Genomic DNA, 16,834 nt, shown 5'->3' on the forward strand with positions numbered 1-16,834 from the left:
GAAGAAGACACAAATAATTTAAAAGATACCGTGTTCATGGATTGGAAGAATTAATAACAAATAATATGTGTCAACATACCCATATAACCCTAAGTGATCTACAGATTAAATGGGGTCCCTATAAAAATTCCAATGATAATTTTTCACAGAAATAGAAAAAATTCTAAAATTCATATGGAGCCACAAAAGACCCAAGTAACTACAACAATACTGAACAAGAAGAAAAAAACCAGAGGCATCTCACTTCCTGATTTCAAATTGTATTACAAAGCTATAGTAATCAGAGCTGTATGGTATTGGCATATAAACAGACACACAGATCAATGGAACAGAACAGAGAGCCCAGAAATAAACTCACATATGTTCAGTCAACTAAGGTATCAAAAATACACCATGAGGGAAAGGATAGTCTCTTTAATAAATTGTGTTGGGAAAACTGGATATTCACATGCAAAAAAAGGAAAGTGGACCTTTGTCTCACACCATACACAAAAATCAACTCAAAATTGGTCAAAGACTTAAATGTAAGACCTGAAACTATAAGACTCCTAGAAAAAAAAGCATATGGGAAAGCTCCTTGACATTGGTCTTGACAATGGTTTTTCAGGGGATGACACCAAAAGCACAAGCAACAAAAGAAAAATTAAAGCAAGTAGGACAGCACCAAATTAAAAAGTTTCTGCAGGGGCGCCTGGGTGGCTCAGTTGGTTAAGCGTCCGACTTCGGCTCGGGTCACAATCTCGCGGTCCGTGAGTTCGAGCCCCGCGTCGGGCTCTGGGCTGATGGCTCAGAGCCTGGAGCCTGCTTCGGATTCTGTGTCTCCCTCTCTCTCTCTGCCCCTCCCCCGTTCATGCTCTCTCTCTGTCTCAAAAATAAATAAAACATTAAAAAAAAATTAAAAAAAGTTTCTGCAAATAAATCAACAAAATGAAAAGGCATCCTATAGAATGAGAAAATATTTGCAAACCATATATCCATAAGGTGTTGATAGCCAAAATATACAAGGAACTCATAGTATTCGGTGGCAAAAAAAATAAACAAAATGGAAAAACACCGAAATAGACAATTTTCCAAAGTAAACATACAAATGGCTGATGGGTATATGAAAAAGTGCTGAACATCACTAACCATCAGGAAAATTCAAACCAAAACCATAGTGGGAGATCACCTCATGACCTTAAGATGGCTATCATGAAGAAATCAAAAGATAAGTATTGGCAAGGATGTGCAGAAAAGGGAACACTTATATACTGTTGGTAGGAATGTAAATGGTACAACCATTATGGAAAACAGGATAGTGATTCCTTAAAAACTTAAAAATAGACACACCGTATGATCAAGAAATCTCACTTCTGGGTCCATATCCAAAGGAACTGAAATTAATATCTTGAGGAGATATCTGCACTCCCATATTCATTGTAGTATAATTCACAATAGCCAAGACATGAAAACAACCTAAGTGTCCATCAACAGACAAAGGGATAAAGAAAATGTCACACACACACACTGGAGTATTATATAGCCTTAGAAAAGAAGGGAGTCCTGGTGTTTGTGACAACATGGATGAACCTCGAAGTCATTATACTAAGTGAAATAAACCAGGCACAGAAAGACAAATACTGCTGATCTTACTTATATGTGGGATCTAAAAAAAGTCAAACTCATAGAAACAGCGAGTAGAAGAATAGTTACCTGGGGATGAGGAGTGAAGGAAACATGATGTTTGTTGGTCAGCGGGTACAAACTTTCCGGTATAAGCTGAATGAATTCTAGAGACCTAATGTATGGCATGGTGATATAGCTAATATACCTATAGTTAATAAGGTATGGGGCGCCTGGGTGGCTCAGTCGGTTGAGCGTCCGACTTCGGCTCAGGTCATGATCTCGCGGTCGGTGAGTTCAAGCCCCGCGTCGGGCTCTGTGCTGACAGCTCAGAGCCTGGAGCCCATTTCAGATTCTGTGTCTCCCTCTCTCTGACCCTCCCCCATTCATGCTCTGTCTCTCTCTGTCTCAAAAATAAATAAACGTTAAGGAAAAAAAAAAATAAGGTATACTTGAAATTTGCTAAGAGAGAAGATCTTAGGTGTTCTTAACACACAAACATACACACACACACACACACACAGAGTAACTGTGAGGTGAGGGATAAGTTAATTAATTTCATGGGCTGATCATATCACAATGTATACATATATCAAAACATTACATGTTATTCCTTAAATATGTACAATTTTTACTTATCAATAATACCTCAAAGCTGGAAAAATATAAGTACTTAAATTTTTTTTTTTTAAGATTTATTCATTTCTCAGAGAGACAGAGCGTAAGCAGGGGAGGGGCAGAGAGAGAGAGGGAGACACAGAATCTGAAACAGGCTCCAGGCTCTGAGCTGTCAGCACAGAGCCTGATGCGGGGCTTGAACTCACGGACCACGAGATCATGACCTGAGCTGAAGTTGGACACTCAACCGACTGAGCCACCCAGGTGCCCCAAAATGGGCTCCAGGCTCTGAGCTGTCAGCACAGAGTTCTATGCAAGGCTTGGACCCATGAACACGAGATCATGACCTGAGCCAAAGTCAGATGCTTAACTGACTGAGCCACCCAGGCACCCCTGTACTTTTAAAAATAATAAGTCTTTGTCTAAAAATTCCATCATCTGGGTCATCTCAGGGTTGACATCTGTAGATTGTCTTTTCCCTTGGGAAATGGTCAGATTTTCACATGTGTGTGTTTAAGTGATGAGTAAGTTTGGACTGTATCCTGGGAATTTTAAGTTTGCAAACTTAACTTTTAAGTTTGCAATTTTATATTGCAAACTCAGGATCCTGTTAATATCCCTTGGAGAATGTTGGATTTTGTTGGCTTGTTCGTTTTAGCAGGCCATCAACCTGGGTAGGTTGAGATGGCAGGTTCTGTCCCATCTTCTGTGGGTGTTGGTTACAACGTTAGTTCAATCTCTAAAGCCTTTGCTGTGCTATTTGGATTAGCATGTGCCGCCCTGGGGTTGGTCTGTGACTTGGGCATTGGTTTATATCATTGTTCAGTTTTCAGAACCTTGTTGCTCTTCTTCACATTTGTTTCCTGCTTGTGTAGTTCAGAGGTGAGCCTCTGAGGTGAAAAGGGAAAATTAGTAATGTCCCTACCCCCTTACTCTCTAATACATAGGAGTTTCTTTTCCTGGTCCTTTGGAAACAGGAAGCTTCTCCTAGATTATCTGCTGTTGGTGCTTGTTGCACAGTTACGTGGTTTGGCTTATTCTTGGATCAGGAGACAAAGGAGGGAAAAGAAATATGAAATTCACCCCTCCCCTCATTATAAGTCATTATTCAAGTTCTAACTTAAATCCCTGGTCTGCTTTTTTTTTTTTCAGTTTACTTTTCAAAGTTCACAGGCTCTTGTTTCTTATATGCTATTTAAGATTTTTATCTGGGGGCGCCTGGGTGGCTCAGTCGGTTAAGCGGCCGACTTCGGCTCAGGTCATGATCTCACGGTCCGTGAGTTGGAGCCCCGCGTCAGGCTCTGTGCTGACAGCTCAGAGCCTGGAGCCTGTTTCAGATTCTGTGTCTCCCTCTCTCTGACCCTCCCCTGTTCATGCTCTGTCTCTCCCTGTCTCAAAAAAAAAAAAAAAAAAAAAAAAAAAAGTTAAAAAAAAAAAAGGTTTTATTAAAAAAAAAAAAGATTTTTATCTGTCATCAGTGGGAGAGGCTGCGTATCATTACTTTACTTCATCTTGGCCAGCAACAAAGAACTAGTGTCAGTCTCTTCATTATTTTCGGTACTTTATTCTTCTATATAAATTGTAAAATCTTTTTAGCTTTCATGAAAAGTTATGTTGAGATTTTGGTTGGAATTGCCTTCAATCTATAAATCATTTTGGGGAGAAATTCCATCCTTACAGTATTGAGTATTTATATTCATAAACATGAGATGTTTCTGCATATTTAAGGTCTTGGTTTAACGTTTAGGTTTATTTCTTGATGCCATATAGTTTTTGTTGCTGTTGTGAGTGACATCTTTCTATTTTAAAATCTACTTTCTGGGGCACCTGCGTGGCTCAGTCATTTGAGCAGCCGACTCTTGATTTTGGCTCAGCTCATGATCTCATGGTTTGTGGGTTTGAGCCTTGCATTGGGCTCCACACTAACCTGCTTGAGACTCTCTCTCCCTCTGCCCCCTCCCCACTCATGCTTTCTCTCTCTCTAAAATAAAACAAAACAAATAAAATATATTTTCTGTTTATTATTGCTTTATAGAAATCCAGGGTTTTTAGTTATTTTTCCAATGTTTATTTTTAAGATAAACTTTTTTTTTTTTTAAGTAAGCTCTATGCCCAATATAGGGGCTCAGACTCACAACCCAGAGATCAAGATTGCATGCTTTACTGGCTGAGCCAGCCAGGTACCCCTAAGATAAACTTTCATTAACGTATCCCAAGTCAGGGGCGCCTGGGTGGCCCAGTCGGTAGGTGTCCGACTTTAGCTCAGGTCATGATCTCACAGTTTGTGAATTTGAGCCCCGCATCAGGCTCTGTGCTGACAGAGTCTGAAGCCTGCTTTGGATTCTGTGTCTCCCTCTCTCTCTGCTTCTCTCCCACTTGTGCTCTCTCTCTCTCAAAAATAAATAAACATTTAAAAAATTTTTTTTAAAAAGTATCTCAAGTATGTCCAAATCGTTATTATAGTTATCACATAGTTATAACTTATCACAATGTAAGCACACTATCCTGGCTTTTGACACCATGAATTTGTTTTGCCTCTTCTTGAACTTCATATAAGTGGAATTATGTACTGTGTTCTTTTCTGGGCCTTGCTTCTTTCATTCAAAGTAATATTCTTTTTTTATGTTTATTCATTTTTGAAAGACAGAGAGAGACAGAGCACAAGCAGGGGTGGGGCAGAGAGAGAGGGGGACACAGAATTTGAAGCAGCTCCGGGCTCTGAGCTGTCAGCACAGAGCCCGATGTGGGGCTCAAACTCACGAACTGCGAGATCATGACCTGAGCTGAAGTCAGATGCTCAACCTACTGAGCCACCCAGGTGCCCCTCAAAGTAATATTTCTGAGATTCATGCAGGTTGTTATGCATATCAGCAGTTCACTCTTTTTATTATTGTATACCCGTTATATGAATATACTATTACTTATCCATTCTACCGTTGAAAGAGATTTGGGTTGTTTCCAGGTTTTGGCAGTTATGAATAGTACAACTATTAGCATTCTTGAACATGATTTTTGGTGTACTCATGTACACATTTGTTAGATGGTCCCTTTGGAATGGATTGTAAAATGTGAAAATAAAGTATGTAGGTACATTCAACTAGTTTAGTTTTTTTTTTTTTAATGTTTATTTATTTTGAGGGAGGAGGGTCAGAAAGAGAGAGAGAGATTGAGAATCCCAGGAAGGCCACATACCCAGCATGGAGCCAGACATGGGACTCTCTATCTCACGACTGTGAGATCATGACCTAGCTTAAATCAAGAGTCGGACACTCAACTTAGCCACCCAGGCACCCCTCAACTAGTTTTCTGAAGTAGTTGTACCAATCTCTGCTTCTACCAACTGTGTACGTGAGTTCCAAAAGTTTCCACACAAGCCATCATTTGGTTTAATCAGACTTTTTCATTTATACTAGCTCATCTAGTGGGTATGTAGTGATCTCATGTGATTTCCTCCCAACATTTTATTTTGTTTTATTTATTATTTATTTTTAAATGTTTTTATTTATTTTTGAGACAGAGACAGAGCATAAGCAGGGGAGGGGCAAAGAGAGAGAGGGAGACACAGAATCCGAAGCAGACTCCAGGCTCCGAGCTGTCAGCACAGAGCCCAACGTGGGGCTCAAACTCATGGAGTGTGAGATCATGACCTGAGCTAAAGTCAGATGCTTAACCGACTGAGCCACCCAGGCACCCCCAACATTTTATTTTGAAAAAATATTTAGGCAATCGCTTCTCGGCCTTTTGGCTAAGATCAAGTGTGAAAAAATATTTAGGCATACAGAAAAGTTGGAATATTTATACACTAACCATCCATATAACCATCAACCTCAGTTCTACAATTAACATTTTACTCTATGCAATTTATCACATATATATCCATCTATTCTTATTGTGGTTTTAGTTACATTTTCTTGTTGACCAGTGAAGTTGAGTAATGACCACCATTTCCTATGGCTATTGATTTGTATATATTACAAGCCTCTATTAGTAAGCTTATTCAAGCTTTCTTTTCCCTTCCCTCCACTTTTTAGCTTGTCCACTTTTTCTTATTTATAGATATTTCTTTCTTTTATAAATATCATTTGGGAAACAGGCCCTTTTGGGGTTATATATTTTGTTAGTTTCCTACTGTTACTCTAACAATAACTACAAACTTAGTGGTTTAAAACAACATGAATGTATTATCATACCATTCTAGAGGTTGGAAATCTGAAATCCATTTGGCTGGGCTAAAAGCAAGTGTCAGTGTTCCTGTGTTCCTTACATAGGATCTAGGGAAGAATCCATTTCCTAGAGTTTTCCAGCTAGCATTCCTTGAATCATGGCGCCTTCCTCCACGTTCAAGGTGCATTACTCCAACTTCTGCTCCTGCGATCCCATTTTCTTCTTGGATTCTGACTCTTCTACCTTCCTTTTCCCATATAAGGATCCTATAAATACATTGGACCCATCATAGATAATCCAGCTAATCTCCTTTCAAGATCCATAACTTTACCATATTGAAAAGTCACTTTTTCCATATAAAGTAACATATTCATAGGTTCTAGGGATTAGGATGTGGATATCTTGGAGAAGGGCATTATTCTGTCTACCACGTATGTTGCAAACATCTTCCACTGCCTTAGGGCTTGTCTGTTTATTCAATTACTGTTGTTTCCATTGAAGTTTCTAGTTTTAATTTAATCCAATATGTCAAACTTTTCCTTTATGATTGGTGCTTTTTGTGTCCCATTTAAGAAATCTGTGCCTACACTCAAGTCATGCCGATACCCTCCTAGGTTTTTCCTCTGGGATGTTATTGTTTTATCGTTCACATTTAGAACTTCAATCTTCTCTGAATAGATTATTGTTTGATATGTGAAGTTGGGGAGGCCAGGGTTCACTTATTTCTGTGTAGATATCCAGTTCCTCTAACAACCAATGATTCATTGATAAGAATGCCCTTTCTCTACAGCTTTGCAGTGCTGTCTTTATTGTAGATCAGGCACCTATATTTGTGTGAGTTTCTGAAATCTCCCAGTGGTATCCACAGAACTTCCTGTGGTAATGGAAATGTTTGATATCTGTCCTTCCAGTATGGTAGCCGTGTGGCTACTGAGCACTTGATACATGGCTAGTATGACTGAGGAACTAAATCGTTGATGTTACTTAATTTTAATTAAGCAGCCATATGTGGCTTGTAGGCACCATATTAAACAGTGCAGCACATTGATCCATGGATCTATTCATGCCATAGATCCCTGTGCCAATACCATACTCTCTTAATTACTGTAGCTTTATAATTAGTCTTTACATTTGCTTCTTCTCTATCAAGATTGTATTAATCATTCTAAGCCTTTTGCTTTCCATTTTAAAATGTTTGTTTATTGAGAGAGGAAGAGCGAGCATGAGTGGAGGAGGGGCAGAGAGAGAGAGGGAGAGAGAGAATCTGAAGCTGTCCGCACAGAGCCCGATGCGGGACTTGATCTCATGAAGCGTGAGATCATGACCGGAGCTGAAATTGAGAGTCGGTTGCTCAACTGACTGAGCCACCCAGGAGCTCTTCCATGTACATTTTAGAATCAGCTTGTCAATTTCCCCAAAAAACCCTGGTGTGATTTCAATAAGAACTGCATTGAATTTATAGATCAATTGGGGATAATTGACATTGTTTTACTATTAAGACTTCTAGTTCACAAACATGCTATATCCCTTAATTTTATTTTCTCTCAATAATGTGTGTGTGTGTGTGTGTGTGTGTGTGTGTGTGTGTGTGTGTGTGTAAAGGTCTTGCCCATCTTTTGTTAAAATTATTGTTACGCATGTTATGTCTGTTGGCATTACTGTACATAGTATTGTTTTAAAATTATTATTTTCTAAAGGCAGGCATATCCTTGGTATGTTTTCAAGGGTGGAGAACTCCATGTTCTTATCCACATAAGGATAAGAGGGTTTGGAGGCCTCAGGGGTTCTTGTACAATTAGTCTTGTCTTTACTTAGCTCATATATCTAAAGTCTGTAGTTCTTGATGTCCTTAAGGTCAACAAGGAAGGAGGCCTCACCCCTGCAGAAGCAGGAACTAGAGTCCACCCTGGATAACAACTGTTAGTGAAAACATGGAGGCCCAAGATGAGAAATCCCAGACGTCTAGACCTTCGGACTCCAAATCCTTGACTATTACTTCCTCAACTCCCCAACTATTAAAGTCTGAGTTGCCTACTGAGGAATTGATGGGGATGGGACAGAAGCTTGACACTCTGTCACCAAACATTTGGTCTGATGAAGATAGTGATGAAATATTGGAGACCACAGACAGTGATGAACTGAAGGATAAAGCCCCCCCTGATCGACCATACTGGGCCAATAAAATTGAGTACCTTCTGGCCCAGGTGGGCTTCTCTGTGGGGCTGAGCACCATCTGGCGCTTTCCTTACCTGTGTTTTCACAACGGAGGTGGTAAGCCTGGGGACCAGGAATCATGGACCCACAAGGGGGCGAGGAGCCAAAGGACTGTCCTTGCTACTCCGAGGTCTCTGAGATATGTGGGAGGGAGGGGGCGGGATTTGGGATCCTGACTAGGACAGGAGGCAGGTACCTGAACACCTAGGATGTTGGGTGGGTGGGAGCAGGGTAGCTGAACATTTAGGTTCATGAGGATGGTGGAGCTGGAGGCCTGGGTCCAGGGTGGGCTGGAACCTAAGCATCTGGGTCTTCCAGAAATTGGGAGAGAAGGGACACCTGGGACTATGAGGGATGTGGAAACAGTTGAGCCCTGATGCCTGTGGCCCTGAGGGAGGTCACGGGGGGCGGGAGGAATGTGTTTTCCTGGCCCCCAAAGAAGTCTAGGCACTGAAAACCCAGGTGGTTCTCAGAGCCCTCCTGACTCCCTTGCACAGGCAGTTTTCTCATCATCTACATCCTCATGCTGTTCTTGATCGGGGTTCCTCTTCTATTCCTGGAGATGGCAGCTGGTCAGAGAATGCGTCAGGGCAGCATTGGTGTATGGAAGGTCATCAGCCCCTGGATTGGTGGTGTGGGGTATACCAGCTTCATGGTGAGGAGTCCTGGGCTGCCCCGGCCTGCCCTTTACACCCCACTCGCACCCTGACCCTTGTCCTGGGATGGGTCCCATGACTTCACTTCCACAGGTCAAGTCTCTTCAGTTCCCAGTCCTCTGTCAGATCCCCTGCTTTCTGCTGGCCTACCTTTCTTCTCCTGTCTCCAGAATTCTCCTTGGTCCCTAGGTGTGCTGCATTGTGGGCTTGTACTACAGTGTGCTCATGGCCTGGAGTCTCTTCTATTTAGTTCAGTCTTTCCAGTCTCCACTGCCTTGGTCAGTGTGCCCCTTACTGAGGAACTCCAGTACTTATGGTGAGAAGAGAGGGAAGAAAAGGGCAATTGGGAGGGCTGAAAAAAGGATAGGGAAATGAAGAAGGAAGAAGATTGTTGAGAAAACTGGGATGAGCAGGAAGATGTTGAATGAGATTGGAAGGAGGAGGTGGAGGGGAATTGGAAGGGGGAGTCACGTGGTCTTGCAGCTTCCTCCATGCCCAGTTCACCTCAGATCCTGAATGTGTGCGGACAACATCCACTACGTACTTTTGGTACCGGAATGTATTGATGGCCACAGACAAAATCGAAATGGGTGGGCTACCAGTTAAGCATCTCAGTGTCTCTGTCTTTGTGACCTGGTTAATTATCTGCATCTCCATGATCAGAGGACCCAAGTCCTCTGGAAAGGTGAGCCACTCTCTAACTTACTAATCTGATGGACTCCTTTCTACCTGAGACCCCCTAATATTCTCCTAACCCGATGCCTGTAGGCCTCTACCTTCTAACACATACTAATATGACCTTTGACTCAGTAGCCTTTGATCCTACTTGTCCCAGCATCTGTCTTTGCTGAACTCTGTTTCTGAATCATACTTCCCACTCAGATGCTGTATGTCTCAGTGATCCTTCCCTACTTCATCCTTTTCTGTCTCCTTATCCGGAGTCTCATGCTGGAGGGTGCAAAATTTGGTCTCGACAGTTTGTTGGCTGCCCAGGTGAGGTGTCCCCTGCCCTTGAATTCTCTTACGCACATGGGGGTGTCAGGGACAGGATGGTTGTCAGTCTGGTAGAGGTCCTCCTAGTTCCCTCCTTCACCCCCTCCTCATCTTCCATCAGATCACAGACCCCTCCTCACTTTATATCCCAGTTTGCATGGTACTTCTCCCCAGGTGCCAGCTCTGTACTCTGTGGAAGTGTGGCGCCGGACAGGGAACCAGATCTTTTTATCCATGGGCCACGGCTTTGGCAGCTTCATCGCAATCAGCTCATACATCCCTCGATCCAACAACTGTGTCATGGATGCCTTTGCTGTGGCTCTTCTCAACTTGGTTGCCTCACTGACCGCCATGGTGTTTGTATTTGCCACAGTGGGCCACTTGGCCACAAAGAACAACAACAAATGTTACGTAAAGTGAGCCCAGTATTTCATATGCAGATCATCAAAAAGACCAAAGTCTTAGAAATAGCTCGTGGAATTCCAGCCTAGGCCCCCATCTAGGCTCAGTCAGTATGGGACCCTCAAATGGGAGCATCCTAAACTGTAGCAACACCTGAATCGCTCCAACTCTGTCTCTTTCGGGGCTGCCTTTCTAAACTAGTAAAGCCCTAAACTCAGAGGTTGTCAATGGTGTGTTCACCCCATTCTTAACTGGGGATTGCCTGGAAAATTAGGAGAATAGCTTTAGCTGAATCATTAGACAAGAGGCAAAAGAAAAAAAGAAAAAAAAAAAAAAAAAAGACCCACAGTACCACCAGAGCCCCCAGAGCCCATTCCTGATTTTCTTCTATAAGATTCATTCTAAAAAATATCCATGAAACATTTATAAAACACCTCCTATCTGCCAACCCTGTGTTGAGTTCTGGAAACACAACCAATGGTGAGGCAGACCACCATCCCTGCCCTAAAGAAAACCACAGTCTTTTGAGGAAGCAGATACTAAAGATAATCACAAAGTAGATGATAACTGGTAGTAAGGGATGATGAAGAGACACAGAAGAGCAAACCACTAACTTCCTGGGGCAGTCAGAGAAGACTTTCCGGTGGAGGCAATCCCAAGCTGAGTCTGTCTCCTGACAAATAACCACCACTTAGCATGCTATCATAATGTTTCCCATTCTTAGACCTATATATAAAAACATATCATTAAAAAGATCGGATCACACCATACTACTTTTCTGCAGCTTGTTGACTTGCCCTTATGGAAGTAAATCTTGAATAGCTTTCCATGGCAGTAAACAGAGTTTGGGGGGCTGAGTAAGGATGTGTAGGAACTTGCATATGGAGAATGGTATAGTGGTAGAATTTGGGTAGACTGAGTGGGATCAGAGTGGGTGGTGCTAGGCAGAGAGAACACCATGTGCCAGAGATACTGAGCATTGGGGAGCATGGCAAGTGGAAGCAGGCTTAATGGTTGAGTATGTCCAAAATAGAGAAGGTGAAGAGTTGTACATTAAGAGATTGGAGAGGCCAGCAGGTCAAGGAAGCTGAGAAGCTTTAACATCGTCCTGAAATTGTCTAGTAGGAGGTATAGGTCCTAAAGCCCTCCGTGACACTGTAGGAAAGACCCCTCCAGGTCTTAAGGCAGAAACTCTGTGGCCTCCCGCAGACACATTATGAAAGTAGGTGTCAGGCAGTGAGGGCCAGGACCCTGGAGACCCAGGTTTCAGTGCAGGCTGCACATTAAGCAGATCAAAAACTCCAGACTAGTGGTTTTCCTTCTTGTGTGAAAGATAAGAGAGAAGTTATCTTAAAGGGCCAAATGGTTTTATGTGATTCTACCCCTGTCCCCAGGAATGCCGAGTCAGTGATGAATCTGATAGTTACCGGGGTGCTGCCTCCTGAGGTCCAGCCCCCAGACAGTCTGTATTATGAGCCAAGCTCCATCTACCCCAAATGGTTCAAGAACCTTCCTGAACAAATGAAAAGCATGATCCTTCCCCATTTGTCTAATTGCAACTTATCTGAACAATTGAAGGAGGTAGGTAGGGGTTGGGGATGGGGTCCAAATGTTCCCTTCAAAGCCCCCAGCACACCAGAAACGTCAGCTCTCCTTAGGTGCCTCTAGAATTCAGAAAGGCAATTCTCGGCAGCATCCTGAACTGGATCACAGTATCCTTCTGTGATAATGCAGGTGTAGCCTCCAGAGCACCAAGCACTAGAGTTCATATAAGCCTGTTCACCCCATCCCCAAAGAGTTGCCAGACTAGCAGCTGTTGTTGGAGGAAGTCCTCATGCCTCAAGGCCAGAGGAGTTTAACAATGTCCATCGACAGTGCTACAGGTCATTTCCTAGAGGAGGAGAGGAGAATGCGGTTAGGGTTCTACAGAATGAGCTCAGAGCCCTTACCATTCCTCCCTTCACTCACAGGTTATGGAGGGTCCTGGTGTGGCCTTTGTGGCAGTTACTGATACCATCTCTGTGTTTTCTGGATCCACTCTCTGGGCCATCGTCATCTTCGTGTTGCTGGCAAACCTGGGGCTGAGCACCATGATAGGGATCATGCAGGGCATTATTACCCCTCTCCAGGACACCTTCGCTTCCCTCAGGAAACAGACAAAACTGCTTACAGGTACTCAGACCTATGACCCCACTCCCACCTATGGCCATTGTCTAGCTTAACCCCACTGGGACTCTTTTATAACCTAGTTTGAATTCTGACCTTGATACAAATCTGATGTTTTCCTTCAGTGGGCATCTGTGTGCTTATGTTCCTGGGCAGCCTCATTTTTGTGAGACCTTCTGGCAGCTACTATGTGAACCTGCTGGATGATTACTGGGCATCTCTGCCCCTCCTCCTCATTGTCATCTTGGAGAATGTGGCCATGGCCTGGATCTATGGAGCCAGGAGGTGATGTCCCAAGCCCAGGATCTCCAGCCATACACCCACACAGCTAGGGTCTCTAGGGAGTGTCGGCCCCTCTTGCTCTCACTGCCAGGTCTCTGATCCCAGGGCTTATGGGGAGCCCCCAGGAGGGTGGGAAGGAGGAAGGCCTGGGCTGATGCCTGGAGAAAATAGCTGTAAAATGGAAAAGCAGTGAACAGACTATATCAACTCCTAGCAGCTCCTGAGCCCTACTTTTAACCAGGGTAGTGTGGGCATACAGTCCCTCACTTCTCAAATGTGCTCTGGACCAATAGCATTGGCATCGCCTGAGAGTTTATTAAAATATAAAACCCTGGACTCTACCCCAGACCTTTGTATCTGAATTTTAACAAGAACCCCAAGTAAATTGTCTGCACATTAACATTTGAGAAGCATTGTGTAATCCAAATGTGGCAGCATTTCTAGGTGATAGTGGTTCTTGCCATCAGTTGCTGATTCGTACACTCACTCTCAAATATTACCCAGAGTGTGCCCAAGGGGCAGGCAGGCCTTGTGAGCCCTGGGGATACTGGGATAAATTAGACCGAGTTTCTGCTCTCAGAGTCCAAAGGAGATGTATGTAAGCAGATTTGGGGGGCAGGGTAGTAAGCCTATGATAGAGGCAGCCGAGGGTACTCTGGGAACACAGATGGTTATGTAAAGAAGATTGAAGGGTCAGGCAAGGAGGTGATGCTTGAACAGAATCGAGACAGATGAAGGGGAGTTTGTCAAGGGAAAGAAAAAAGGAGGGCGTTCTAGGCAAAAGGAACCCAACGTACATATATGTTGGGGTTAAGAAGGTGCACCAAAGAAAGCTGGATAAGTAGGCTTGAAGAAACTACATTAGGAACTCAGCCTTTATCCTGAGGGTGATGGAGGAGAGAAATGTTTTTGTTTTGTTTTTTGTTTTGTTTTGTTTTAATCCTGAGGCTGGGACAGAAATCAGACTGAAACGAGATGAATTAGAGGGAAGAAAACTGGTTGTGGAGGTTTCTTAAACAGAAACGTTTAAGAAACGTGAAGCTCTGTCTCCCAGGCTGGGTTTGGATTGACCCCTCCACAAGGCTGGGAAAGGCCTGTACAGGCCCCTCCAAAGCCTCGTGGCCCTTCTTCCCAGGTTCCTTGCAGACCTGATTATCATGTTGGGCCGCCCCATCTCCCCCATCTTTCGTTGGCTGTGGTGCTTTCTGTCTCCATTTGTGCTGCTAGTCCTGTTTGTAAACACCCTGATTCATCTGTGTCTGAAGAACATCACCTACTTGGCCTGGGACTCAAGTATTGTGAGCCTCTCTCTCAGACCCCAGAACCCCTTAGGGAGCGGGTGAGGACTTTGTGATCTTCTCTGGCCTCTAAGACTCTGCCACCTTATTCTCGGGTTCCCTGGGGACCCAGTTATCTAGTCTCTTGTCTCGGTTCATGTCCCTACCCCCAACCTCTGTAGCCTTCCTCTTCAGAGAAACTGGGTATTCTAAATCTTCCCTTTCTCCACAGTCAAATGAGGTGATCCGAACTTACCCATCATGGGCGAAAGTCTTGCTCATCATCTCCATCGTCATTACCATCTTGCCTATCCCTGCCTACTTCCTGTACACACTCATTGATGTGGCTTTTTCAGTCTCCGTGATTCACAGTAAGGTCACAGTTATCTTCAAACCTGAAGCTAAAGGGAACTCGCTGAAGCCCCATCCACGGCTTCAGGTGATGCAAAGTCAAAAGGTTAATAAAATGGATAAATAACCAGGGAAAAACCTCTCTGCCATGTGAGTAATTCATCTTGGAAATAAAGACTTGGTTTATTTGGCAAAACATCACTTTTTTTTTTCAAAGTGGAACTCCCCGGCTGGCAACTTGACGTTAGAAAAGGTAAAAGTAGCAATTGCTAATGTAACTGGACTCAAAGATGTTTTGTTTTCCTGGACTGGGAAAGTTCTTCTGGCCAGATGGAGGTTAACACAGCAGTCATTCTCTGCATCTCCTACACTTGCCCTCACCAGACACATAATAATGGTGTTCTTTGACTTCCAGTATTTGGTTGATGGTGACGGCTGACCCCTACTTCTCCTAGGCTGCCTTCCTCTTGGAATTGGTGGTACCTGTCAGGTCTGATCCCTACGAAACTAAGGTAAAAATGGTGCTAGTACCCGTGAAACTTTGCTTTTGTCATGAAAAAAAAAAAAATGCCCAACTCCCACTCTTGCCTTCCATTGACTTTGTTCAATTCAAATGCTAGAATCCCAGGCCCTCTCTGCCTGGCCCTTCCTGTAAGGAAACAGATAAGAGACCATAGTCTCAGAAAGCAGTGGAGTTACCGATTATGGCAAAGTGGTTAACTATCTGCTAATTGGTGACTTCCTCCTGTCTCTCTTAAGCAGGAATAGCTGATCAATTTACCAAGTCTACCAAGGAGCTTAAACCTTTATCCAACATTATATATTTTTCCTAAGGTGGTCTAGGAGCCTGAAGGAAGGATATTTGCCAGAGAATGAGGGAGACAGTAGAGGTTAACTTCAGAGTTTGAAGACTCAAGGAGGACTTCATTGAAGGCAATATGACAACAAAATAAGACAAACAAGACACACCATAGATTAAGACACCTAAAGTGTAACATCAGGTATATTTCAACAATCCTCTTTATTTCTTTTAAATTTTTTAAGTTTATTTGTTTGGGTGAGAGAGAGAGAGAGTGAGTATGCAGGGGAGAGAGAGGATCCCAAGCACTAACAGTGCAGAGCCTGAGGTGAGGCTCGAACTCATGAACTGTGAGATTATGACCTGAGCTGAAATCAAGAGTCAGATGCGTGACCGACTGAGGCACACAGGCACCCCAACAATCCTCTTTAAATGCATAGATGAGCTTAGAAGAAATTAAGGAAAATCTTTAAGAGGTTCAAAAATTAAACCTAAGCTTGGGGCGCCTGGGTGGCTCAGTCGGTTAAGCCTCCAACTTCGACTCAGGTCATGATCTCCTGGTTCATGGGTTCGAGCCCAGCATTGGGCTCTGTGCTGACAGCTCAGAGCCAGAGCCTGCTTCAGATTCTGTGACTCCCTCTCTCTCTGCCCCTCCCCTGCTCATGTTCTCTCTCCCTCTCTCTCAAAAAAAAACATTAAAAAAAATTAAACCTAAGCTGGAATTCAGCAAGGGTTAAAGCTAGTAAATGCCAGTGTAGGATCTTAGAGATTTCGGGTTTAAAGTTTAGGTGAAGACTAAAGAAGAACTTGGGTTCATGAAAGAAAAGGAAATCCCCACACAATAGAAAGCTATGAAAGGGTTAGATAGCAAGAAAATATGTATGTATTGGTTCTGTTTCTCATAGCAGGCAAATAATGTCTTTTTTTTTTTCTTTTTTGAGAATTTGTAACCCAAAACCTTCTCTCACATGGAATTTTGGTTCAGATTCACACATGCATAGTCTGAAAAACCCAGTTGAGATTAATATAAAAGGTGCCGGTGGATAGCACCTTGCCTCCAGCACCTGTCGTAAGTAAATATACATAATCTCTGGGGAAACACAACCTCTCCCAAGCCCCATAGCATTTCATGAACATGAGGTCACAAAAAGAAATCACAAAATATGCAAGGAAAAAGGTACCCTAAGGGAAGATTAGAAGAAAAAAAAAGTAGCAGAATTAGACCTTCAAAAACCTAATGTACTGGAATTAACAGGTACATAATATAAACTCAATATGCTTAGTATATTTAAAGACAAAAAGAGTTGAAA

The 16,834-nt window shown here is 43.1% G+C and overlaps 1 protein-coding gene across 9 annotated transcripts in view; it reads left to right on the top strand.

Annotated features, from left to right (window-relative positions):
- Nucleotides 1-15,265, top strand: part of LOC132690823 (orphan sodium- and chloride-dependent neurotransmitter transporter NTT5) — a 56,007-nt gene extending 40,742 nt beyond the window's left edge. For 4 of the 9 annotated variants that reach the window (XM_060651712.3, XM_060651714.3, XM_078439528.2 and 1 more), the window contains 11 exons: nt 8,239-8,655; nt 9,096-9,253; nt 9,444-9,570; nt 9,764-9,939; nt 10,137-10,247; nt 10,422-10,663; nt 12,044-12,230; nt 12,620-12,821; nt 12,941-13,100; nt 14,233-14,395; nt 14,607-15,004. In XM_060651712.3, the coding sequence (XP_060507695.3) occupies nt 8,316-8,655; nt 9,096-9,253; nt 9,444-9,570; nt 9,764-9,939; nt 10,137-10,247; nt 10,422-10,663; nt 12,044-12,230; nt 12,620-12,821; nt 12,941-13,100; nt 14,233-14,395; nt 14,607-14,852 (2,112 nt within the window). In that variant the 5' untranslated portion in view covers nt 8,239-8,315 and the 3' untranslated portion in view covers nt 14,853-15,004. Of the gene's footprint in view, nt 1-8,221; nt 8,656-9,095; nt 9,254-9,443; nt 9,571-9,763; nt 9,940-10,136; nt 10,248-10,421; nt 10,664-12,043; nt 12,231-12,619; nt 12,822-12,940; nt 13,101-14,232; nt 14,396-14,606 lie in introns of all 9 variants that reach the window. The other 5 variants (XM_078439533.2, XM_078439532.2, XM_078439530.2 and 2 more) reach the window with 4 other exon arrangements.
- The last annotated feature ends 1,569 nt before the right edge of the window (nt 15,266-16,834 follow it).

This window comes from Panthera onca, chromosome E2 (assembly GCF_046562875.1).
Source record: "Panthera onca isolate mPanOnc1 chromosome E2, mPanOnc1 haplotype 2, whole genome shotgun sequence".
In the NCBI taxonomy this organism is placed as follows: domain Eukaryota; kingdom Metazoa; phylum Chordata; class Mammalia; order Carnivora; family Felidae; genus Panthera; species Panthera onca.